This window comes from Ambystoma mexicanum, chromosome 5q, assembly GCF_040938575.1.
Source record: "Ambystoma mexicanum isolate Mex_15411 chromosome 5q, UKY_AmexF1_1, whole genome shotgun sequence".
Lineage (NCBI taxonomy): Eukaryota > Metazoa > Chordata > Amphibia > Caudata > Ambystomatidae > Ambystoma > Ambystoma mexicanum.
In genome coordinates, this window is record NC_090933.1 from 1,254,736,833 (window position 1) to 1,254,763,307 (window position 26,475).

The 26,475-nt window shown below is 49.3% G+C and overlaps 1 protein-coding gene across 1 annotated transcript in view; it reads right to left on the minus strand.

Moving 5' to 3' along the window:
- NAPRT (nicotinate phosphoribosyltransferase) overlaps positions 1 to 26,475 on the minus strand; it is a 1,537,890-nt gene that overhangs the window by 298,150 nt on the left and 1,213,265 nt on the right. Inside the window, exon 11 of the mRNA XM_069621760.1 lies at positions 9,196 to 9,353. Within this exon, the coding sequence (XP_069477861.1) occupies positions 9,196 to 9,353 (158 nt within the window). The remainder of the gene's footprint in view (positions 1 to 9,195; positions 9,354 to 26,475) is intronic.

Here is a 26,475-nt window from a genome sequence, read left to right on the forward strand (position 1 = left end):
TATGGATTTGCTAGGTATGAAAGTTGGCACAGCTGTACTAATGGACCATTACTGGGCCTGTGGTACAAGAGCCTACATGCAGCTTCCACCCAACTGGGGTGGCATATGTACAATAGTGTTACTAAATGCACCACCATTAGTAATACCGCAAAGTGAGGTTGACATTGGGACATTTCCTTTGATGCCACACAACAGGAAGAAAAGATCCCTAGGCCTAAAACACACAAAAGGAACAAACTATTTTTCCCAGGAAGCCAATGCGGCATTCGATGAAATCCCAGAGAGTCATAGGCTGTTTGGTAAAACAACAACGTTCTTTACATCCTTTCTAATGCCTGGCCTGTAAGCAGCAGCAAATGCATATTGGATCCAGATAACTAGGTGTGAACAGTTACAAACTATTAATGTCACAATAAAAGGCTTCAATGCCATCAAGGAGGAGTTAAGAGCGGTCAGATTAATGACCCTACAGAACAGGTATGTTCTGGACCTCCTCACAGCCATGGAGGGAGTAGTGTGTGCAAAGATAGGGCCAAGTTGCTGTACATATGTTCCCACACATGATGAGGAAAATGGGACCTTGACAGAGGGCGTATACTCCCTGAAAGAGCTGCATGATAAAATGGAAGAGGACGTAAATGACACTGAGGACGATATCTGGTTCAGTTATCTATTCTCCTGGATGTCTACCTGGCTGACAGATGCATTTAAAATTCTGTTCACAATTTTTGTACTGGTCCTAATGGCTTTATGCATTTTGAAAATAGCAATAAGCCAATGTAAAAAGACAGGCAAGAAGGCACTCCAAATGACAGTAATGGTTAATGTGGCTGACACCATACATCAGTACACTCAAACTGATGATGAAGTTTACTGTCCCGGGGGGGCGTGGCTACATGGCCGCGTGAGTGGACGTGTTTCTGGACGACGCCCAAGGATCCGACATTGATCCTTGGATATGAACGTGCTTCACCTTTGCCACATAAGCCTGCTGCACAACATGGAAGCATGAACGTTGGGGGCACAAATGGAGCTTAATGAGGGCCTGATCCGCGGTGTGACGGGCGTGGGAGGGATGCTGGAATATTGGGGGAGCCCGAGTCTCGGGGCTGAACAAAATGGCGGACGGTGAACAAAGGGCCATATAATTGACTGCTGCGTCGCAGGGTGAGGTGGCAGGCGAGGCGCAGCGGAGACCGAGCCTGGCGGGTGTGCCAGCGAAGGAGGACCTTTGAGGACGCGCCCGAAGGAATAATATCTGCATTGTTGGTCTGCCGGAGGGAGCTGGGGGACCGAACCCCACGGAGTACATTGAATCCATGCTGCTACAGGAGATAACCAGTGGTGTGTTGACCCAGGGCTTTGCTGTTGAGAGGGCCCACAAGACCATGACAAGGAGGCCGCCACTGGGGACCCCTCCTAGGCCGGTGATCGCCAAGATTCTGAACTACCGGGATCGCAAAAAGATTCTCGAACACTTTCGGAAGGGCGGAACAATACAAAGGGGGTTGGCACACATCACCGCATATCCGGATTACACCTTGCAGGTGCAGCGCAGACGCATGAACTTTGGGACTGTGAAGAGAAGATTGCGCGAATCAGGCGACAAGTACATGCTGATCTACCCGGCAAAATTGAAGGTGTTCCACAAGAACAGAACTTTGTTTTTCGAGACCCCGGAGAATGCTATGGGATGGCTGGACATGCAGAGTTGCCCCCAAGAACCGGATATCCAGACAGGAGAAGGAGCAGATAAGTAGCAGAAGTCTGTGGCACCCAGGGTGTCACAGCCAAGGACAATGGGACTGGAATACAGTCTGAGACATGGCCTACGGGTGGGTGTTGCTTGGGCCATATGTATGTAGGATCCGTTGGCACTGAGAAACTTTGATATCAGGGCGGGAGCCTCACAGAGCCTGCCCTCATACCCCCATAACGAGAAGTTTAGTTCGGTCACCGGTAGTCCGGTGACACCCTGCCGGGTTCCTGGCCTCGGCACTCCGAGGCAGGACCAAACGCGGGGGAGCCTGAGATCCAGGGATGGAGCTGGGCACGTGTTGGGGTTGCGTGGGGTGGGGGGAGGGAAGGGGTTGTGTGCAGTGGTTTGAAGTTGGGAAGAGGGGGGAGTTTGTGGGAAATGGGAAGGGAACGAGCCAAATTTTATGTCGCTTCAGACAGGACGGAAACTGGGAGGGGAAGTGGAATATTCCATAAATGGCGTTGGGTAGCCTTAGAGTGGTCACTTGGAATGTGAGGGGCCTCAATAGTTACCTGAAGCATAACAAAGTGATGATGTACCTGAGAAGGATGAGGATTGATATAGCACTGTTACAGGAAACCCATCTTACTAGGGAGAAACTGGAGGTGGTCAGGAGAAAGTGGAGGGGGAGCGTTACGGGAGCCACATACTCAGTTTATGCAAGGGGTGTTCTCATATGGGTAGCACTGCATGTACCGTTTCAACTGATTCAATCTACGGGGACCCGGAAGGTAGGATGATAGTAGTGCGGGGGATGCTGGAAAACCGAGAGGTGAGCATTATAAACTTATACGCCCCTAACCAAGATACAGCGGCCTATTTTAGGACTCTATATGGGAAAATGATCCTGTGGGGAGGGGACTTCAACTGTACACTGAACCCTATATTGGATAGATCAGATGGTAAACTATATAAACCCACCCCGGCCGCAAAGGCGTTACAAGCCCTGTTGAGAGATTCTGGACTAGAAGACGTTTGGAGGCAGCTGCATCCAGCGGACAGGCAGTACTCACACTACGCTGCACCACATGATCTGCACACAAGGCTGGATGTGTTTGCTACGGCTGGGTTAGTAAGAGAAAAGATGAGCGCGGAATATAAGGCCAGAGTGCTTTCGGACCACTCCCCCTTAATCCTGGAGTGGCGACACCAACCCCCTAGAGCGCAAATCCCAACGTGGAAGCTCAGAGCTGAGGCCCTGCAGGACTCGGGATTCCGGGAGGACCTAAGGGAGACATAATGCGTAAGGGAGGCACCACTCGGGAGGATGGGGTAAGGGTGAGGCTGTTACAACAAGCCAGCAGTGAGCACTTGGATAGATAATGTAAGTTGAGCTACAAGAGGTATGCCGAAAGACAACATGCGGGGGGAGACAAGCCGGGCAGATTGCTGGCCTGGTTATATAAATGTGAAACATCACAACCAGTGATCAGGGAAATTAGGGGGGACGAAGGCCAGATTTGGGATACCCAAGAGGGAGTAAACAAAGAGTTCCTTAGATATTTCAAGCGCCTTTATGAGGACACAGGAGAAGATAAGGCCCAAGAGATCCAGGACACTCTAGAAGATATAGGCTTGCCCACGGTAGATGATCTGGAACGGGCGGACCTAGATGCTCCAATCACCTTAGATGAACTAGAGGTAGTGATCCAGCACCTGCCCACATGTAAAGCTCCGGCTTCGATGGGCTCCCCAACGAATTTTATAAAACATAAACAAGAGCTGCTCCCACCACTGCTGGCCATGCTTAATGAGGCGTTTGAGCGTGGTAGGTTGCCGGAGTCCCTACGGGAGGCGGTGATGATCCCGCTCTTAAAACCAGGTAAGCCAAGCACAGACTGTGGGTCTTATAGACCCCTATCGATGCTTAACCAGGACAGCAAAATCATCACGGCAGTGCTGGCAAACAGGCTTAAGCGAGTCATCGGGAGACTGATACACCCCGAACAAACAGGTTACGTCCCTGGTAGGAATATAACCGACAACCATAACCGACAACCATAGGAGACTCCACCATATTATAGACCAAATAGAACAGGACCCTGGCGAACTGGCAATCGTGGCTGGATGCGGTTAAGGCCTTCGACTCAGTGAGATGACCCTGGCTGCTAGCGACTCTTAGATAATATGGAATGGGGCCGGGGTACCTAAAGTGGGTTAAAATGCTATATAGCTCCCCAATTGCAAGGGTTAAAACGGGCGCTACTATCTCGGATAAATGGCAACTTAGCAGGGGCACTATACAAGGCTGCCCTTGGTCGCCTATGCTATATATCCTAGCGTTGGAGCCACTAGTAGTATGCCTCAGACAACAATATGGGTAGATAGGGATCCACACGGCGGGAGGCTCGCATCTTATATCCTTATATGCCGATGATATACTCTTATATCTATGCTTCCCAGAGGAGAACCTACAATATGTCCTGGAGGTGATGGAATGATACGCTACACTCACGGGCATAGCAGTGTAGAAATGCTATCAAGAAATCCACAGTCCTCCATGCTCTATGCCACACCTCCCAGCCCAGCAGCCTTGCCATTCCCAGTATCTTTGCCTTAGGCAACCACACGGTCTCTCTAAGGAAGTAGGTAGCCGGGTCCTTACATAACAGCCTAGCTGCAGCCATTTCTTCCTCAGACAACCACATATTGTAGCTGTCCCGCCAAGTAATACAACTCAAAATTCGGTAGGTTTATACCACCCTCGTCACACGAGTTTTGTAGTTTGCAGAGGGCCACTCTATTCCTGGAGTTATGCCATATAAACCCCCTGCACAAGCTAGGGAGCCCTGACGAAGAAGCGCTTGGGGATCACATACAGGATATTTACGAAGAAGTGTAACAGTCTAGGCAGGACTACCATTTTAATCAGGGCCGCTCTCCCCATCATGGCCAGGGGTAGTCTGGACCAAAATCCCATGCTATTTTTAATACCTTCTACTGCCTTTTCCGTATTGTGTTTATGTTCTTCTTCTGTTGTGTGGTAAATGTCAATACCCAGGTATCGGAACGTCTCGGTTCACCAGGTTATTGGCAATACCGGTAGGCTTCTCAGTAGGGTACTTCTGTATTTCCCCAGGGGAAACAAACTGGATTTCTTGGGAAGAAGAGGTGGGAGAACCCTTGTCGGATGGGCAATGGGACAGAGCCCAAAAGTATCATAAGAAGGTGTCCCGAAACGCGAGGCTCCAGCAGATCCAATTATACATCACTCATAGAGCATATTTGACTCCCAGCAAATTTGCCAGGTTTGGTGGCCCGGTGATACAGAAATGCCCTACGTGCGGAGAGGAGGAGGCTGGGATGCTACATATGTTTTGGGCTTGCCCGGAGGTGGGAAGGTTTTGGACAGAACTGAAAATGCAATTGGCAGAGAAAGGGATCACGCTGGAGGTAGAGTCAGCCTGGGCATGCATGCTTGGGGGCTTTCCCAGACCACGCAACCTGAGATACATTAGCAAGATGAAGGACCTGGCCTACCTCCTGGCCAAAAGGAGGATTACTATGTGCTGGAAAGCAGCCCACAGGCCTAGAATTGAGATGTGATGGGCCGACCTCATGAAGTGGGCAGAGGCAGAAACGACCACCTGGTACGAAGCGGTCAGCAGGGGGGAGGAGGAGGTGGGACCCCTAATAGCTTGGAGACAATTGGTGGCCTCAATGGCGGGTCCCTCCCAGGCTGACCATAGTGATGATGATATGGAAGAGACAAAGGTAGCGGATACGTCTGAAGATGAGCAGGCTGTTGATATGGACATAGGGGCTCCAGTTAATGGGGTGGGAGGGGAAAGGACAGAAGAGTCTATCCTGTAATGTAATGCTGTAAAACTTAAATTTGGAAGTCCTAACTGTTTGTAATGTTTGGCGTGTTGTTTAAAATAAATAATACAAATGTGTTAAAAAAAAAAGTTTACTGTCCCATGTACCCAATGAGCAGTGAATGAAATGTGACGACAATGGTGAGTGCTGGCTTATGACATGCAGTCCAGCAGAATACGTAGCACTAGGAGGTAACTTGAAAGGGGTCACCAGAGTGTGGCTGCCCAAGGATGGCTATAGTATGATGAGAGAAAATGAAGGTGTGGTCGATGACTCGACTAGAGGGGGGAATGTAGTGGGGCAATTGTTGACTAGAGAGTATGTGCCCTTCCTGCCTTCATCAGAAAAAACAGAATTACAAAATCAGAAAGGACACATTTGAAACTGCACTTTAAGTTCTCCTGGAAATGCAGCTGGCACAAAGAATAGTTAGTTTCGCTACACACGGAGGGACAGATGAGGCATTAGCTTGCACAAGTAGCGTGTTTTTAAATAGAATAGACTAGGTGACAGGGATGCGTGTACCAAGATAGGGCCTCACTACAGATGTAGGACAGCATGGCTAATAGGTAAGGGTGAGGTTGCAGCATACCCATATGTAGAAATTTTATGTGTCAGGCATGCACCAGGCCTCGGCAGACAACAAAGAAATGCAGAACAAATGTGTCCTGCAAAGGCAGCTTTGCAGCTTTGCAGCTTTAAGAAAAAGCCCAGTTAAGCATGCTTCAAAAAATGCAGTTAAATTCAGGGAAAATGCTGTGGTCCGCTCGATGGTAACTACATTAAAAGCAATGTCAAAAGCCAGAGGCTTTGTAGGGGAGTGTTGCATAGCGGAACCAGAGATTATTGTGTGTGTTCAGCTGTCAGATAAATTAAGTTGCGAAGACACTGCAAACCGTTTCAAGTTTTTACATTCCAGGAAGTTCAGAAGGAGTTGGCAGATTAATGCTTCTGTTATCGGCTAGGCGTGACAGAAGGATGCAAGATGCGACTAAAGAAAAAACAACTAATTGCAGTGATAACATTTTAGCAGGGTGAAAGCAAAATGACTCACAAAATTATTCACAAATGTGTCAAGAACAGAATGGTGATCACTGTTGCAAACAGGGCCTTGACGACCATGGCAAGAGATAGCATGGGCTGTTTGATTGAATTAAAACAAGGCGATACGCTTGCTCTCTCTCGCTTACCTACATAAACATGTCATCATGCAGCAAGTTCATGGCTAGTGTGCGCCACATTCTAACCGATAAGCACATGTCTTTTTTCACCGCAGATACAATTTAGGGCCTACCAATAATATTGAAATATGAGGTAGCACATTTGTAAGGGAAGGTTCATGGGTCAGAGTTTAGATAATGATTGTCCTATCCCTAGTTGTTCACATATAGGATTCCATACGTAGCTTAGTAGATGGAGCAAATGACCAGCAGTGATAGGTTTTCATAACTCAGTGATCATGATGCTATTAGAATGACTCATTTGTACTATATAAACTCTGCTTGTCTGTTCAAACGTTAGAGAATGTTGGCGTGAGAGCTTGGCTTTTAATCTTGTTATTTCCCCCAGTATATTGAAATAAACTGGTTACCGTGCATTTGGCGTACCACAATCACTCTGTGTTGTTTTTTTTTTTTTTTCTTTTTACAAATACCAGTTAGAGGGCTGTTTGGATTTCGATCTCTTTTTCATCCTCTCCTCTAGAGATACATGACTTTGTTTTCTTTTATTTGCTACCAAGATACACCAATTTTGGATTTGTCCACACATAAAACGAAGGGGGGTCCTTGAGTCTGTTGCTGGTTGTGCCACTGCTCCACTGCAAAAAAAGAGTAAAGAGGGCCTCACCAAATGTTTTGCCCCAGGCCGCACAAAACCCTGTGACAGCCCTGCCCACACTGCCTGCGTTAACCATTAACACAACTGCCATTCCTGTTGCTACTTCCCTTCTTGTCTCACCACTTATTTCCCTTGCGATCTGAATAGATCCTTCCCCTTGTGATCTGAACAGCTCCTTCCCCCATGTAACTGCCACATCTTCCTCTCTCTTGCTGCCACCACTCCAGCTCTCAGTCTCCAAGCCAGCTCCTTCTTGGTTTCTCTCCAATCTCCAGCCATCACCAAACATGAGCAAGCTGCAACCCCACACTGCCAAACTGGGCTGCTTGGCTTATGGAGATCCACACTTCACCCTCGCTGGGCGGGACTATGGGTGAGAAAGCGTACATGTGATTCACACTTGTTGGAGGGTTGGAATTAGTTGTCTCTCTCAGCTGCATCCGAATACAGTTGTGCGTGTGAGGGGCAGCCTAAACCTATTTCCTATTTCACTCCTTGCAGCCATCTTGAGGTTTGTGTGTGTGTGTGTGTGAGAGAGTGAGTGTGTGTGCTAGGTTTGGAGATCTGATTGTGCATGGTATAAGCCAGTGTGCTGCTATTGTGTGGGCAAGTACAGGTTGAGAATTAGGATGATTCCACATGTTGCTCATGTTTGGTTTGTGAGTTAGGAAGTTTTGCAAACCTCACAAGCAGTGCTGTAGATGTAGACGAGTCAGCAGATCCTGCAGACAACACTGTAGACTTGGCTAGGCCCAATACTAACCTCGTGGGTCCTGTGAAAAGAGGGTTTTCAGAGGCAACAGACCTCAACCGAGCAGCACTTTCTTGTATTTAAGGTTAACGGCATAGGAGGGGGTCATGAGATCCTTAACTAAGGGCTGTGTCTGGTGGAATCCAGAAGATTAGGCACTGCCAAGCTTCACAGAACCGGGGACAACGGCACATGGATCCTCTCCATTGTGCACCTGGGCCCACCATTCACTGGCTCAGGGTGGCACCCTCCGCATTTTTTACACTTACCTAGCGGTCTACAGATCCAAGCAGGGGCCTTTGGCACAACTGCCATCCACCAAGTAATCAGATAGTTAACTGTGGGGTAACCCACATAGGGGACATGGTCTCATGGTGATGCCCTAACACTGACAGGGCAAAGTTCTCTCAGTGGCAATTGCAAATCACGTCCAGAATGAGGCTTTAGCTTTGGACTCAGACCAGAAAAACAGTAAACAAATCAATCAGGAACAAGCCTAAAAGTACAGTGCCTCTCGCCAGAAGTGGAGACTAGGATTCTCATCCACTCAATCTATTTTTGGATCAGAGGAACTGACTTCCACGGGTGAATTAACTATGTCATTTTATTCTGCTTAATCAAATGTGACACTCTTTTAGCCTATGATATATAGCCATTGTAGATGAAAAGTTATTTGTTTCAGCGAAGGTATTACTTTAAAAGAATACACTCTGAACACCCAGTTATCAGTTTTCTTTCATTTAAGACATCAGTGTCTGTCTTTTTAAATTTCGGTTTCTTTTGTTGAAACCTAAAACGGAAGTGAAGTTGGTGTATGAAGTTTGCTTGCATATCCCATATGCAGATGTTGACAGATGAGGGCAAAAATTATCAAGTGTCTGCTTTTCATTTTTAGAAAGTTCTTTGTTCCCTCTCACATTCACTTATTGTTCGGTTAGTACTGCGATTAAAAATAAACTGTCCAACCCTTGAATGTAATATAACAGTGCTCCAGCCAAGGGGACAAAGAAATACACTGTTTGTGTACCTGTCCATCTTTGAAACACACACGATGAAGAACCTCAATTGATCCCGGGGTCACTTTCTTGGACTCCTCCAAACTTCCTAATACGTGTAATTCAATTTCTTGCCCAACAGGAGGTGGTGGCTCATCTTCTACAGCCATAAGGTCCAGGAACGGGTGTCCTGTGAAAGGAATTTTGATCATATATGTTAAGTTGCCACCATGCAAAAGAGGATAAAGGTTAAAGCCAACGCCCCTCCACCTATTTTTTTCCTTAGTTGCCTGATCAACACACAAACTGGCTGTATAGCTTCACAATGTACACAATTATGGATGCTTGAAACATGCAAATTCCCTTAATTTACACACCATACGGGGTGCTTCTGCATACACCTGGCTGAGAATCACCAATACACTTGCAATCCCTGAATAAATTCCTCCATTTCCATTTGGTGCAGTCTGCCTGTACCTATTGTGCTTGTCCTATTGCCACGTTTGATAAAACATACAATAGAGGTGTCATGTTGGTCTCTCTGACAAGTTGACCGCTTAAGAGTCTCAATTATAACTGTACTTCATCCCAGCAGGCATCAGTTTTAAATAGTAAGCCCACTCTGCAAGTGCCCACTGTTGCTCACCGACAGTGACATATAAGAAAGCCATCTCCACCTAATAAGTTTAGAAGTGGAGAGAATTAAACAGCCTATTTGATTTTGTGTGTGGGGGGAAAAGGCAGCTACAGAAACTATAGGGGGGACAATTCATTTGTCAATTTCGGAGACATACGGAAAGAAAAAGGAGAATCCAGATCTCCTGGTTCAGCAATGTAGCACTGAATATTCTACATTTCCTCACCTTGCTATTGCTTTTATTGCATATTGCATTGGAGGTGAAAGTTCAGATTTTATCCTAAACATTTCCCACATGTGTGGTAGAGAGGGAAGAGCAATTTGCCCATAATGACACCCATTTGGTCTACGGGTGAACCCAGGGTCGGACTGGGAAAAGAACTAGGCCCTGGCACCTAAAGAAAAAGTGGCCTGCCCTCGCCCAAAATAAAAGTGACCCTCAAACCATCGTCTGTGAATCGCGTTCATTCACAACTTTACAGAAAATGCTACTTATCGAGGGCTAATGGTGTTGCACTTGCAAGACACTGACATAGTTGTAAGAAGTCATCAATGGTAGCAGCTGCAAAATGGTGTAACTATCTGGGCATATAATAGCAGTGCTTGGCAAATGCCTAATACTTATACACAAGCCAAAACTGTTGGCTTTGCAAATGCTGGTCTTTGACAGTACTTCAGTGAAGTACATGCATAGCGCTTATAAATCGAGTGGCTGAAGGCAGACATGGTTAAGAGATATATTATTACAGTAGTGCGTTTGCAACTCCAATTAAGTCATTAACTCTCAGAATACTGCGTTGAAAAAACTGGCAGGCAATTTGATCATAAACCTTGATGGTGAGGCTTGAGAAACCTAGCTCACCGAGATCCCAGGAGGATGTGGTTTGGGCGGGGAGGGGCAGGAAGTGTGTGGGATTGGTCATAAGGATTAGCATGGCCATGGGCAGTCAATGGGTTGGTATTGGGTAAATAAACAACATCTACAAGCTATGCCGGTCTGATAGCACAGTGAGTTGAGTGCTTGTTGCGACATCTGTGTAGAGCCTGCTGATGCAGTTTCGAATCCTGGCAGGGCTAAACTCAGCCTTTCATCCTTCCGAGGTCGATAAATGAGCACCACACACCGTGGGTAATAAGCAGCGTTCAGATGCATGAGGGTTTGTAGTGCTATATAAATGCTAAATTATTATTATTATCATTATTGTGTTCCTCCTCAAATGCCATTTCTCCCACCGGCACGCAAATGTAATAGTTTTGGCGTATAGGTCGTGCCTTAGCACCACTTAATAGCCAAAGCTAAAAAGGATGGTCTGGAGAGTTGGCCAGAACTTTGACAGTGTTTTTTGATTCACTGAAAACCTTTCAGTCATCAGTCTTCAGTCATGCACTGGATTATGAAAGACATGCCAAACTTCACTCAGCGTAATGCAGACAGCTCAAATACTCATGAACAACAAGTCTTCCTGATTGTCTTAAAACCTTCCTGATCCGGACAGTATACACACATTGCTCTGACTATAGCACCCAAACCACCTCAATAATTCAGCAATTGGTAGGGAGCTGCTGACGGTCTGTTAATCAGCAATTCTGATTGCATGAGGAAACTATTTCACAATTCGGTTCATGGGGACAGCCCAAAATAGAATGCTCACTGCCATCTTTGGAATTTCACTGAGACAGTATTTTTTGTGTTATCCTTCTGCCAACAAGAAATGAGGAGTGGAAATATACTTTAACCAAAGGAATTCTAAGATAAAAAAAAAATGTTTTTAAACGCCCTTGATCCTGGGAAATATTTACATATGGTTTGCAATATCGGCAGGGGGTGTTATCACAGATGTTACGTCACCTGCAATGCTGTACACATATCTGCACATTTGCTTTCTTTACAGCAAGTGCTCTACATGTGGCACTCAAGATCTCTCAACACATATAGGATTTTTTTTTTTTGTTGGCACAAATGCCTTTAAAAAAAACAGATAAAACATTACAAATTATCCCCTCTTCCCTCCTCAATATGTCCATATATCCCTCGGCTATCCAAGCCTTAACACCGTTTGCTCGCGGGCCGCGCTCAAGCCTTCATCCACTGGGGCCTTCTTTGATGCATTGTCGCAGCTTATGTTCTTGTTTTAGGTATTACATCAGTAGCTTTTTCAGCAGGCTCAGAAAGCGAATTAGGAGGGGGCGCTGTTGCGCCGAAGTAAGATGGCCGCCTAGCTGCGGAGCTCCGAGCTGGGAGAGCGTACGATCCCTTGAAAAGCACTCTTCTGCTCTGGTTATCCTCCCGTGTGCGGGTGGTGCTTCATCTTCAACGCATCCGCTGCACTACTGCGGATTTCTGGCCCCCGCGGCCCCTCCTGTGGACCGTACTGCTGCCCTCTACTCTGCCGGGGTCTTATTGCGCCTGGCTGCCCGCCCGCGGCTCCACCGGCTGCGGCTCTCCCATCCACTTCAGGACGCGGCGCTGCGGGCCGCTGAGGGGGAGGGGCGCCAGAGCCCTCCTCGCCGGCCGGCTCCCGCGCTCCATCCTCGGCCTCATCGCTCCTCCTGTGGATCACACACACCCTGCCTGGGCCTGTGGCAGCCTGTATGGTCCGGCTCCCGCGGCGCCCGTGACACCGTACGGCCTGGCTCCCTGTCGCGGGCCGCGGGGAGCGGACCCCTCACCGCGGACACCCGCTTCTCCGCTCCGCTTACCTGCGGCGCCCCCCCCTACCTGCGGCGCCCATGACGCCGTACTGCCTGGCTCCCTCTCTCGAGCCGCGGAGAGCGGACCCCCCACCGCGGACACCTGCCTCTCCGATGACAATGCATTACTTACCGTAAAAGCATTTCTGATGGTTGTATCTGCTTAGATTCACATGCTGTGCATAGGTCCGACATCCAGTGGTCACTGCGGAGTATTGCATTTTGTTTTCGTAGTCGAAAAGGGGACGTCGACAAGGCGTGTCTGTAACACTATCCCTATAGTGACGTGCATTGTACCCACAATCCCTCACGCATCGAGGTCCCTCTGTTTGTATTTTTCTGCCCTGAGGGAGCCTTCTAGACGTGAGTGAGTACAGAAAAGAGAGAAATATAGTAGAGGATGTCTATGTTCCTTCCATCCGAGCGGGGAGGAAGGGCGGGCGCATGTGAATCTAAGCAGATACAACCATCAGAAATGCTTTTACGGTAAGTAATGCATTGTCTTCTGATGTTTGTTAATCTGCTTAGAATCACATGCTGTGCATAGACTAGCGAGCAGTACCCGGAGTTGGCGGTGGGTTATGAGAAGGAACAGTAGAGAAAAGATGTCTTAATACTGCCTGTCCCACCTGGGAGTCAGATCTAGAGTGTGCATCTAGACAGTAGTGTTTTGTAAAGGTGTGCACAGAACTCCAGGTAGCCGCTTTGCAGATGGACTCAAGGGGAACATTTGCAATGAACGCTATGGAAGCCCCAGTGCCTCGAATGGAATGTGCTCTTGGCTTGAAGGGTAGTTCTCTCTTAGCAAGAGTGTAACAGAGAGTGATGCATTGTACAATCCATCTAGATATAGTGGACTTAGAGACTGCATCTCCTTCTCTTCCTGCTGCCACCGAGACAAAGAACTGATTAGTCTTTCTCAGTGATCTGGTTCTTTCCATGTAGAACATGACAGCTCTGCGTACATCTAGTGTATGCAGACTTTTTTCTCCCAAGCTGGAAGGGTTTTGAAAGAACGTTGGTAGTTCTATAGATTGGTTTACATGAAATTTCGAGATGAATTTTGGTGCAAACCTTGGGTGTGTGCGAAGAACCACCTTATCCTTGTGAACTGATACGAAGGGGTCTAGTACAGAAAGAGCCTGTAGTTCACTTACTCTCCTAATGGAGGTGATAGCTATTAGGAAAGCAGTCTTAAGAGTGAGGTATTTAAGAGTTGTCTTGTGCATGGGTTCGAAAGGAGTGCCCATGAGTCTAGAAAGTACCACGTTTAAGTCCCATCCGGGAGCTGGGTTAGCTATCGGGGGGTGTATTCTCTTTACCCCTTCCATAAAGGCCTTGATAACTGGTATCTTCCACCACGACACTTTAAGTTGGGAAGTGGTGTATGCTGAAAGTGCCGCTAGGTGGACTTTAATGGAATTAAACACTAGCCCTGAATCCAGTAAATGGGTCAAGTACAGAATAATGTTAGTGGCAGAGCAGTCAACCGGGTTGATGTTCTTACTTCTACACCAGAAGACAAATCTTTTCCACTTGCTAGAATAGCAGTGGCGAGTATTAGGTTTTCTGGCTTCCCTGAGGATGTCCATACATCTTTGAGGGAGATGTAAATGTCCAAATTCTATGATCTCAGGAGCCAGGCTGCTAAGTTCATGGTCTGAGGGCATGGATGCAGTGTCCTGCCCTTGTCCTGTGACAGCATTTTGTACGGGCAGGGAAGTTTCATTGGGGGAGATAGGGACATCTCCATCAAGTGAGCGAACCATGGTTGCCGGGCCCACATTGGGGCTACTAGTATCATGTTAACCTGCTCTTGGTGCATCTTGTGCACCACTTTGTTGAGGAGGGGAGTCGGGGGAAAGGCGTAAACAAATTTCCCTGACCATTGAATCAACAGAACGTTCCCCTTGGACTGGTTCTGGGGGTACCTGGAGGCGTAACTTTGGCATTGTGAGTTCTCCAGGGTTGCGAACAGGTCTATTTCCGGGAAACCCCACTGCGTGAAGACGTCTAAGACGATGTCTTCGTGTAATTGCCATTCGTACTCTTTGGGTAGGGCGAAATCTCTGCTGAGTTTGTCTGCTAGCAGATTGAGTTCCCCTGGTACATGTTGTGACAGTAGGAACATGTTGTGTTTGAGAGCCCACTTCCATATATTCTGGGACAGCTTGGACAGTCCTGGAGAGTGAGTGCCCCCTTGCTTGTTGAGATAGTGCATGGCTGTGGTGCTGTCTGTGAGGACCATCACTGTCTTTCCTTGTAAGTGTTTCTGAAAGGCTTTCAGTGCTTTGAACACTGCTAATAGTTCCAGCAGGTTTATATGCTTGGATGCTAAGCTCGGAGTCCACACTCCGTGAGCAGTCTGATGGGATAGGTGAGCCCCCCATCCTGTAAGGGATGTGTCTGTGGTTAGAGTGGCTTCCACTGCGGGTGTGGCAAAAGTTTTCCCTAATAACAGGTTTTCCTTTGTCCACCACCGTAGCGAGAGAACCAAGGCCTGCGAGACCACCACCAGATCGTCCCATTGTCCGCTGGCCTGACACCACTGGCTGTAGAGCCACTCTTGCATTGGGCGGAAGCGCAGGCGCGCATGAGGTACCAAATAAATACATGACGCCATCATCCCTAGCAAGCGCATTGCTTTGCGTACCGTCACCTCTCGCCCTGCCACATATTGGGGGATCTGAAACAGCATGTTTTGGACCCTCTCGTTGGAGGGGAAGACGAGGCCGTCCTTTGTTCGAATTAGAGCCCCTAGGAATTGTTTGATTTGGCTGGGGTCTAAGCTGGACTTCTTTTCGTTGATGGAGAAGCCCAGTTGGGACAAAAGGTCTACGGTCCTTTGGGTATTGGAGAAGCATGTTTCGTAAGAATCCCCTGTTATGAGCCAGTCGTCGAGGTACGGGTAAACCGGGATGGATAATCTGCGCAGGTGGGCCGCTGCCACTGCCAGTACTTTTGTAAATACCCTTGGTGCAGATGCTATCCCGAAGGGTAGTACTCTGAACTGATAGTGTTTGTTCTCTATCTTGAACCTGAGGTATTTTCTGTGCGCTGGCAACATTAAAATATGAAAGTATGCATCTTTCATGTCTAGTGTTGTCATGTAATCCCCCTGTGATAACAGTGGGATTACTTCCTGCAAAGTCACCATACAAAACTTTTGGGGTTTGACAAAGTTGTTCGCTGGGCGCAGATCTAATACAGGGCGCATGGTTAAGTCCTTTTTGGGTACAAGGAAGTACACTAAATAAATACCTTCTGTTACCTGAGATAGGGGGACAGCCTCTATAGCTTCTTTTTTCAGTAGCTCTTCTACTTCTTGAAGAAGAATAGTGAGGTGTTCCGGTGTCATGTGTCGGTTCCGTGGGGGTCTGTATTTCGGGGAACCGTTGAATTCGATGCAGTATCCGTGGGCGATGGTGGATAATACCCAGCGGTCTGACGTTATTCCCTCCCATGCTGAAAGGAACGATGTTAGCCGGCCCCCGACCGGTGATGCATGGGAGGGGACCCGAATCTTTGGGTCATTTGTTGGTATTGGGTGTGGGGCCTTTTGGACTGGAGCCGCGCCCTCTTCCCTTGCCACGACGTTGGCCTCTTTGACTGAACTGGGTGCTTTGGTTAGAGGGCCAGTTGGTAGCAGAGTAAAATTGTTGTTGGCTTTGCTGCTGGCGTTGGCCACGAAAGGAGCGTCTATTGCCATAGCTGCGTCTGTTAGGTGGCCTAGAAATTTGGTCAAGAGTCTTGATGGTATCAAACTCCTTCTTCTCATGTTCTAGGGCCTCATCAACTGCTTTCCCAAACAGATGTGTTTGCTCTATGGGCTTATTTATTAGGGAAGCCTGAGTTTCTGGCTTAAATCCCGAATTGCGCAGCCAGACATGGTGTTTGAGAAGTATTCCCTGAACCAGGGAGCGGCCAGCTGTCTCTGCGGCATCTAAGGAGTTCTTTACGATGCCCTGGTTTACAAGAGTTCCCTCTGATATAGTAGCCAACAGGCGTGAACGCAGGGGTTCTGGTGCGTCCTCTGCTTCGCTGCGCAGCTTGCTCCACTGTGCATCTGCGTAGCTAGCTAGTAGGGAATTGTTATTCGCGATCCTGATTGAGAAGGCGGCGGAGGTCGTGATTCTCTTTCCAAGTGCATAGAGCTTCTTGCCCTCTTTGTCAGGTGGTGCCTCACTAGTAGATAGTGGTACCCCCGCTCTCTTTCTTGTGTTAGTCACTACCAGAGAGTTCGGAATAGAATGTCCCCTGATGTTCAAAGGGTCAGAAGAGCTTTTCTATCCGAGGGTTGACCCCTCTGACTAAGGCCGGATTGGAAAGGGAAGGAGTTATTCTTCTCTTTATAGAAGCCAGGAGCGGAATGGACTGGCTGACCGGGGCTTTTTCTTTAATAACTCTTTCTACAAAGTCTATGTCCGGAAGAGTCTCCCCTGTGTCTATTTCAAAATGCGCTGCTGCCTTGCGCAAAAGTGCATTAAGTGAAGGCTGGTCATCTATGGGGGAGGTGTTCCCAATAGGTGAGTCCTTGGGAGGAGAAGGATGAAAGACATCAGGGTCTGAGTGCACTGATGGGGATTGCCAAGGCTGCACTGATGGGGAGTGCCAGGGCTGTGAGGTAGGTGTATCTTCTTCAAAAGCTCCTGCGCTAGTGTAAGGGTCTTCCTCAAACCTCTCCTCCTCAAGTTCTTCCTCTCCACCTAAACACTCCTCCATCTTCCTGGAGGTATTGCTCCTCTTCAGTGAGGTCATATGCATCTGTAGAAGGGGGAAACAGCCTAGGAATCTTGACCCTAGGGTCATCCTGGGTCCATTCTCTTGGTCTTTTGGGTGTGGGTGGGTTTTGGCTACCCAAAAACCTCTCCATCTTTTCCATACAAGAATGGAGTCTTTCCAGGGTCTCATGGGGAACCCCTGAATAGTCTAGAGGGGGGAAATCAGTGTTTTCACCTTCAAAACGCTTCGAACGCTCCCACAACGTCGACGAAAGGTTTCCGTCGCCCTCAGAAAAGCCCTCCGGTAGTTCAGAAGTGCCTTTAGATGGATGGGGCAGTTCCTGGCTACTCTTGTGCTTTTTCGGCGTTTCTATTTCCTTGGGTGCGGTATTCGACGTCAGTTTCGTCGTCCGCTTACGTTTGTCCTCGGAAACAATTCTCGCCAGACTCTCGACGACGAGTTCGTCAGTCGAGGGTTCTGGAGTCGGCGTTGCCTGCGTTGTGCGTTGTTTTTCGACGACCGCTCTATGGAGCGTTACGTCGGATGTTTTTGAGGTAGCGCCCGTATTAGATGAAAGCCCAATCGCTGGTCGCGGCTGCGTTTGCGGGTGGGGCTTGAGACCCTTGCGGTCTGAGTTCGACGCCGGAGTGCCCTGCGTCCCCTTCGGCGCTGGTGGATCCTTCGTCCTGGATGAAGAAGAGCCGTGGGTTGTGTGCTTAGGCCTATGGGGTCTGTGTGCGTCCTTGTCGCCGGGGTGTTCATCCCCATAAGCAGGGCGTGAGCCGAGCCCGTCGGGGCCGGGGACGGACGTCGAGGAGCGCGAGAGCTCCTTCTGGGGGTTAATGACTTCCGTAACGGACGTCGGGTTATCACCCTCCTCGTCACTTTCTGTAACAGCGGCGGCGGGTGAGGAAATGGACTTCGACATAGCGAAGTCCGCCCACCTCTTAACTTTCCGTTCTTTAAGGGTTCTTGGTTTCAAGAGCTTACAGGCCGCGCAGCTGTCCTATTTATGATCGAGGGGCAAGCAACGATTACAGAGCTTGTGTTTGTCCTTCCAAGTGTATTTGCGCCTACAGCGTGGGCAAAACTTAAAAGGTGTCCTCTCCATAGCTGAGGCAATAAAAACTGGTGATAACAACCCCAAGGGAAAGATAGGGGAGAAAGAAAGACATTCTCGACGAGAAGGTAAAAGTTCGAAACCCCCACTCTCCCTACTGTATGTTGGCCGGCGAGGCCTGGCCACGTGTTCGGCAGCGCCGAAGGATCTCCTCCGTCTCTTCTCCTCCGTCGAAAACTTGCTCGGCGGAGAAAACAGCTTCACAGCTAGCGTCGAGGGGAGGGATCTTTAACAATAAGTATATATTAAGGACCAAGGTCCGTAGTAATTGTTTAGCAATGTCTCTCTAGGAGCTCCGCGTAAGGCGACCATAAGCTGGGCGGAAAAAAACAATCTGAGGGACCTCGACGCGTGAGGGATTGTGGGTACAACGCACGTCACTATAGGGATAGTGTTACAGACACGCCTTGTCGACGTCCCCTTTTCGACTACGAAAAACAAAATGCAATACTCCGCAGTGACCACTTGATGTCGGACCTATGCACAGCATGTGATTCTAAGCAGATTAACAAACATCAGAAACCTGCTTACCTGCGGCGCCCCCCCCTCCGGCGGGGCGCGCCCTCTCTGATCCGCGACAAGGTAGGGTGGTTCGGGGGGGGGGGGGCCGCTTGGTGTTGCTCCCGTCTGCTGCGGGCCTGAGCTGCGACCGAGCCTACGGGCCACGCTTACCACGGTGCTGCCCCCTGCCTGCTCCTGTGTTCTCGGCCTGCACCGACCTTGGTCCCTGAGCCCCAGCGGACACTTATTTTGGGACACCACAGCTCTCTCCGGCCTCCATCTCACCTGCCCCCCCACCCCCCCAACTCTGGATCTGATCCCCTTGCTGGGCGGCCCTCGTGTAATACCCCTCTCAGCGCTACTTTTGGCCCACAAACAATTGGTTCTCCTCACCAGCCGACCCACTACTAACCAACTCCGTGGGCTCTCCAGCACTCCCAGGCTTCTGCCGGCGGCCGCCAATAACCCCGGAGCACTCCTGGAGAGGGGTCCTAACCCCCTACAATTACTGAGCTCCCCATACACACCACTGGCAGCCTCACTTCTGATCTACCCCACTGGTCCTGGACCCGGCGGTCTCACCCGCTGTCCTCTGTTGGGGACCCCTGGTTCTCCCCCAAACTCGTCAGCTGCTCTCCATACCTTCCCTCCTCCCCACCTGGCCGCCCTACGGGTCGCCTATTGGAAGGCCTCCTGCCACACCTGCACCTGATCCTGGACACCAGACGCGTCCTATCGCCATGACCAAAGGAGCCGGTTCTAACAAGAGGCAGGCCTCGCTAAATATGTTTGCTAAAACTCCCTCCAATCCGCTAGCCGAAGAGGCGCCAGTCATTGCAACGCCCTCTACCTCAGACGACTCGCAGAAAATGATGGAATACATGCGAGAGGGTTTTACCGCGCTCAACACTAAGCTGGACGATATGAACGGGACCATCTCTTCCATAAACGCCCATATCGAAAAAACAGACAGCAGGGTCGCTGAGATCGAGACTAGGGTCAGCACCGCAGAGGACGACCTGGTCTCCCTTCGCACAGCTGTGACCACCCTGACCAACCGGGTCTCTATGGTCGAAAAGAAAAACGACGACCTTGAATCCCGCTCCAGGCGTAATAACCTACGCATTGTTGGCATTCCTGAGGACGATATCGGGGAGCCCATGGAGGACTACGTGGAACGCACCCTTTTGAACCCTCCTGGATAGCCCCAACCTCTCGACCCAATTCGCAGTGGAGCGAGCTCACCGTTCTTTGGCCACTAGACCCAGGCCTGGTGCCCCACCCCGCCCTATCATTGCCAGAATCCTCAATTTCCGTGACCGCGATGCCCTGCTCCGGGCGGCCAGGGCCAAGGGCGAGCTTCATCTTGGGGCTGCAAGGATACACTTGTACCCGGATTACTCTGTGGCTGTGCAGCAGGAACGTAAGACCTTCCTTGCGGTGAAAAAGACTCCGGGACCTAGGGGTCAAGTACTCCATGCTCTTTCCCGCCAAACTGAGGATTGTACACTCTAATCAAACACACTTTTTCACTATCCCCGAAGAAGCCTCGAAATTTATAGATGAACACTTTCCGGGTTGATGTAGACAATGTTGATATGGGTTGTATGGTTTCTCAATGATTCTGTTGTAATTGGCCCGCGGGGTGGGGCCGCCACGGCGCCCCCCCCCCCGCGATGGCCCCTATTCATCGTACTTTATAGTGGTTCATGTTGCTGATGTCGTTTCATCTCCTTTCTGTCTCGGTGTATTTCGCACCCTGCTACTGTCCCGCTCACTGTAATTACCATCTCTCAGGGGTCCCTTCCCGGAGTCACCCGACATTTCATTCCATTCACTTTGCTCGCTGTGACCGCGGGACCCATGTCCCTTCTAGCTAAATACACACCCAACTATGTGGTTACCGCGTCCTATCACACGGCGACATCCCAACCTCTGCTGGGCCCACTTTTTCACAGATTTGGACCCGAGGTAACCCGCATACACTCTAAATGCCCTGCCTAATCCTACTACGTAGCATAACTCTCCTTACGCTCTCCCGGTCCGGCGCGCCATTGCCCGGCCGCAAGCAGACCCCCTGGCGTTGATGCCTAAAAGTTTACGTTTGTTGTGGTTGTGTTTGGGTCTCGTCCTTCCGATTGGGGGAGGGATGTGGGTGGGAGGTAATTTGGGAATGTTATGGTTTGTAAAACTCTTGACAGCCTTCAGAGGCACCACGGGCACCACGTGCAATCAATTCACACATATGGTCGGAGGACCGCATACTCCATGGGTACACACCGTTCACCTTACTGGAATCCACTCTTATCTATACCACCATCACCCCTTCAAGTATGGCTGATACAACTCTTATGAGTTGGAACGTCAGGGGTCTGGGCAACCATAAAAAGATGCGACAGATTCAGCTTCACGCCGAGCGCCACGGAGTGAAGATCCTGTGCCTGCAGGAAACTCACGCTCGCTCCGAACACTGTGAGCATTTTGCCAAGCAATGGGGTCCCCAGAGGTATTATACTAATTACTCCACCCAGAGCCGGGGCACCCTCACCCTAATACATAAAAGCCTGAAGTTTACATGTCAGCACTCTCACATAGACCCACTCGGTAGGTTTGTGCTCATCACCGGTATACTGCAGCAACAGGAAATTGCCATTCTGAACATATATGGTCCCAACATCGACGACCCTGACTTCTACCTCCACCTGGCCACTCTGCTCGAGAGCTACCCTCTAATTCCCATTCTATGGGGCGGTGACTTCAACAGGATACTAGATGTCAACCTGGATAGATCGGGTTCTCGCCCCCGCCAACTCTCTAGGGCAGCATATTCTATCCTTACCTCGCTCCCCCGCTTGGCGTTGGTAGACGCCTGGCGCCTGATGTACCCCGATGACCGTACATACTCCTTCTACTCCTCAGTGCATGACTCCCACTCCAGGATAGATAGGTGGCTCGTCACAGATATACTCGTTAGATGCATCACCCACTTAGCCATACTCCCCAGGACGCTATCGGACCATTCACCTGTACTAATCTCTTTGAACTGGGGATTAGATCCCAATAAAACTAGACAGTGGAGGCTGAGCCCCCACGCGCTTCTTGACCAAGTTTTCGTGTCTGAGCTTGAGACCTCTATCGAGGAATATTTCGAGTTTAACTTACACTCTGTCCCAACACACGCGGTACTATGGGAGGCCTTTAAAGCACACACTAGAGGGGTTGCCATCTCCAAGTGCAGTGGCATACTTCGGGACATTCGGGCCGATATCGCTGTTTGCGAATCGGCCCTCTCCGTCTATGAATCCCAATACGCTGATGACCACTCCCCGGCCACACTTGCGCTCCTGGGCTCTGAGTTGGACAGGTTCCGTGGCCTTGCTGAGCGCGAGGTCAGGTTCCTAGATTCCCCCCAATCAGCGAGAAAATATGGCGAGGGTGAACGACCCGGCAGAATGCTGGCTAGGCTATTGCGCCGCGAGTTCGGGGCCCCCCATATCCCGGCCATTTCCAGACCAGATGGCACACTTGCCACCTCCCCTCAGGACATCAATTCCAAGTTCCTCGCATTCTACACTTCCCTGTACTCGGAGGTAGACAGTTCCCAGGTCTCCAACATTAACTCCTTTTTAGAGAGTCTTCCTCTGTCAGTTTTGTCGGACAACACTAGCGCCTCCCTCGAGAGGCCTTTCACCTTAGAGGAAATTGTGGAGGCCATTGAGTCACTGGCATCCGGTAAAGCCCCCGGCCCCGATGGGATCCCGATGGACTTCTATAAGCTATTCAAGACCCAATTGGCGCCGCACCTACTAATGCTCTGGGAAGAATCGTGCGACAGGAGCATTCTCCCACCGTCCCTCCGGGAGGCATTGATTACAGTGCTCCTTAAACCAGGAAAAGACCCTACGCAGTGCGGCTCGTACCGTCCCCTCTCTCTGATTAATAGTGACATTAAGATATTTGCCAAGCTACTTGCTAACCGCTTAGTCCCATACATGTCCCACATTATCCATCCAGATCAGGCCGGCTTCGTCCCCGGCAGATCCACCTCCCTAAATCTGAGGAGACTTTTCAATGTGATCACTAGGATCGACCCTGCCACCCAGGCTGTGGCGGCTGTATTGGACATGCAAAAAGCTTTTGATTCAGTCTCATGGAGATACCTATGGTGTGTTCTAGAGAAATGTAACTTCGGTCCTAACTTTTGCACCTGGATAAAGCTCCTTTACACCGCCCCGTCCGCCAAAGTCCGCACAGAAGATAGGTGCTCTTCCCCCCTCCAGATTTTTAGAGGAACACGCCAGGGATGCCCCTTCTCCCCGCTTATCTTTGCAATTGCCATGGAGCCCTTTGCTGACATGATTAGACAGTTGCACTCGCACAGGGTTGCGCACATCTGGCCAGACCGACATAATCTCCCTCTACGCAGACGATACCCTCCTGTATGTCCGATCCCCTGTAGCCAACCTTCTGCCCATACTGAGGGATGTGGCCCGTTTCGGTGACATATCCGGTCTGAGGATTAACTGTTCTAAATCTGTATTGTTTCCGCTCACAGACTTCATACAGGCTCCCCCCGAGCTTCATGGGTTCAACTGGTGTCCCAATAGCTTCACCTACCTAGGTGTGGTGGTCTCCCGGCACACACCCCAGCTGCGCGATGACAACTTCCACACCTATCTAACTACCCTTCAGGCTAAGGCCACCAGCTGGACTAAACTCCCCCTCTCGCTTGCGGGCAGGATTGGTATACTCAAAATGATTGTATTACCCCAATTACTGTACCGATTTACTAATCTACCTCTTTGGCCAGGGGATAACTTTTTTTGAATGCTTCGCAGCATATGTAACACCTTCCTGTGGCATTCCGGAGCTGTCCGCCTCAAATTCTCCACGCTATCCGCCCCTAAGGCGTTAGGTGGTTTCGGCGCTCCCGATTTTGTCAGATACTGGGTGGTGGCCCAGTCACAGTTTGCGGCATTTTGGTTCAACACTGTCGACCCTCCCCACATGTTCGCCTTGAGAAGCTGTCTGTCTGTGACCGGGTGATAGGTTCCCTGATCCTCCAACCGATCCTTCCTGATCCGAACTCTGCGAATCCAGTGACCAGCACATCCCTGGCCCTTTCCAAATTCTGGACCATGGTTGACACACCCAGCCCGTTCCACGGGGACCTCCCACTGTGGAACTTCTTGCCCGGTGTCCCGCACGTTCCACTCTCAGTGGTCAACCGCTGGGCTACTGCAGGCTTCATGACTCTGCGCGATGTCTTTGAGCAGGGGAACTTTATAGAATGGTCTGACCTTCCCCCCTCACTCAGGCGCCGACCCTCGGTGTGGCTACAGTACTCGTCACTCCGTGGACACCTTAAAGCCAGATATTCAGACTTCCCCCCCTTGCCTCCCGATGAACCGATAGTAGAGGAGCTCTGCTCCTATCTTTCCTTCAAAGGCAAAGTGTCGAGGCTCTACACCTTACTTCAGTCCAGAGCGGCCCCCCACTTCACCGAGCTTCGTCGCAAATGGGAGAGGGATCTCGGCTCGGAGATCACTGATGAGAGGTGGACTCGTATGTGCGCCCGCACTCACGAGGTTTCCTACAACACTAAATTTAAACTCATCCAATTCAAAATCCTGCACAGGTATCATTATACACCTATGAGACTTCATCGTATCTCCGATGCTAACCCCCCCTCCTGTCCCAGGTGTGGCGCAGACCAAGCGTCTTACATGCACATGCTGTGGCTCTGCCCCCGGTTAGCCCAATTTTGGCTAGATATTTGCTCTACATTATCCGACATTCTGGAACACCCGATAACCCCTACCCCACTGCATTGTTTTTTCCATGATTTCCCTCAGTTGTCTCGTGACTCTAGGAAACTGGCAGGTCTCTGTATGCTGCTGGCAGTTCGCTGTATATTATTATGTTGGCTCCGCCCTAGAGCGCCTACCTATACACAATGGCTTGGTTTGGTCACATGGGCTCACGACACCGAGCAGTCCTGGAGTGCGATGCAGCGCTCCCGCTCCAGGCCGAGGGATGTCTGGCCGAAATTTCGAGACTATATTGCTGCCCTGGCCTCACCATCAACTTCCGCCACTGCCTCCCCAGGCGGTCCCCCATAGTGGATGTCATGTTAAAATGTATGTGTTAATAACCTGTATTCTCTGTTTTCCTAAAAGGTCACTTCTTTGATACGAATTGTATTGCCTAAAGAATTTTCAATGCGCGCTTTCTGCACTGGTGCCATGTGGCTCCCTCTGTTTTTTCTTTGTTGTGCTGTCAAGTCAATAAAAAGAAGTTAAAAAAAAAAAAAGAAAGCGAATTAGGGCGTAGTTCAGTTGCTTCTCCCGGCTATCAAACAAGGCTTGCCACCAGGCGTCCGCACTTGGTGTTTGGTATTTCATGAACTGTGGCCCCAATGTCAAGGATCTCTCCCGATGTAATCCCTTGCAATAGAGTGTCAGGTGTAAGGTCTCTTCCATCTGATTGCAGAATCTACACTCTGCGTTAAAGTCTTCTGTTGAGCGTAACTCTCTTGACCACTCTATTGTTTTAAAAGCATTTAGTCGAAAAGTGTATAAACAGGGCTATGCTGCCATTATCTGGCTACAATTCAATATGATTCTGCAGAGTATTTAGGTTTCTGGCTTCACAAGGGACCGCTTTCATTAAGTTGTTGGATGACATTGAGGCCTCAGTCAAGATCCAATCCAAGCACCAGACTTTATTTTTTGCAGCATTTGGATTTTCGTTTAAGGTTTTTAGATCAATGTCATAAAAAGCCAGAATTTCCTTGCAGCGTTTGTTCCATAGAGACAGTAGACACCCGGGATTTCCCTTACTTGGATTGTGCAATATTTCAAATTGCAAGGCCACTTTCTTCATGGTCACCTTTCGAAAGAGACTCAACAGGTTCCAGCTGACTCGTGCGTTGATTGATATTAAGTTTAGCTCGTATCTGATACATGCAGTTGATGTTCCCTTTGGTAATTGCAAGACTCTTACCCAGAATATGTTTTCTAAAGTGGACCGGACGTCCGAAGAGCATCCGAGAGCATTTTCTGCACCAAAAATAAGGGCTGGCACTACCTTTTGGCAGTAAAAATTCCTTACAGGTTTTATGGAGAACTTTCCGTACTTCTTGTGTAGTACGCTTGCTTGACATGCAAATTGCTGGCATTTAGTTTTGGCTACCTGTTCCCAGGGACTGTCATTCAGATTTGTGTTAATTTGCATGCCCAAGTATCTTGTGTTTGTTATGTTACTTAGGCACTCTTTTCCCAGGTGCCATTTAGGTTTTTTCTGTTTTGATGTTTTCAGGTTTTGCAGCGTTAGCACCTCGCACTTCTTTTTGTTAATTTGTAGACCATTAGCTCTCACATATTGTTCCACGGCATCCATCTTTCGCCGGAGACCTATTGGTGTGACATCTAATAATATTAGATCGTCTGCATATAACATCCAGCTTATTGGCGCTCCGTGTATTCTTGGAGAGAATGATCGTACACTCTCGATTGCGCCTCCAATATCCGATAAAAAATAAATTGAATATTATAGCAGCCAATGGGCAACCCTGTTTAACCCCACAGAAGGTGTTTATTGCTTCGGACAGAGTGCCTTTTTGATCTAGCAGAACTTTAA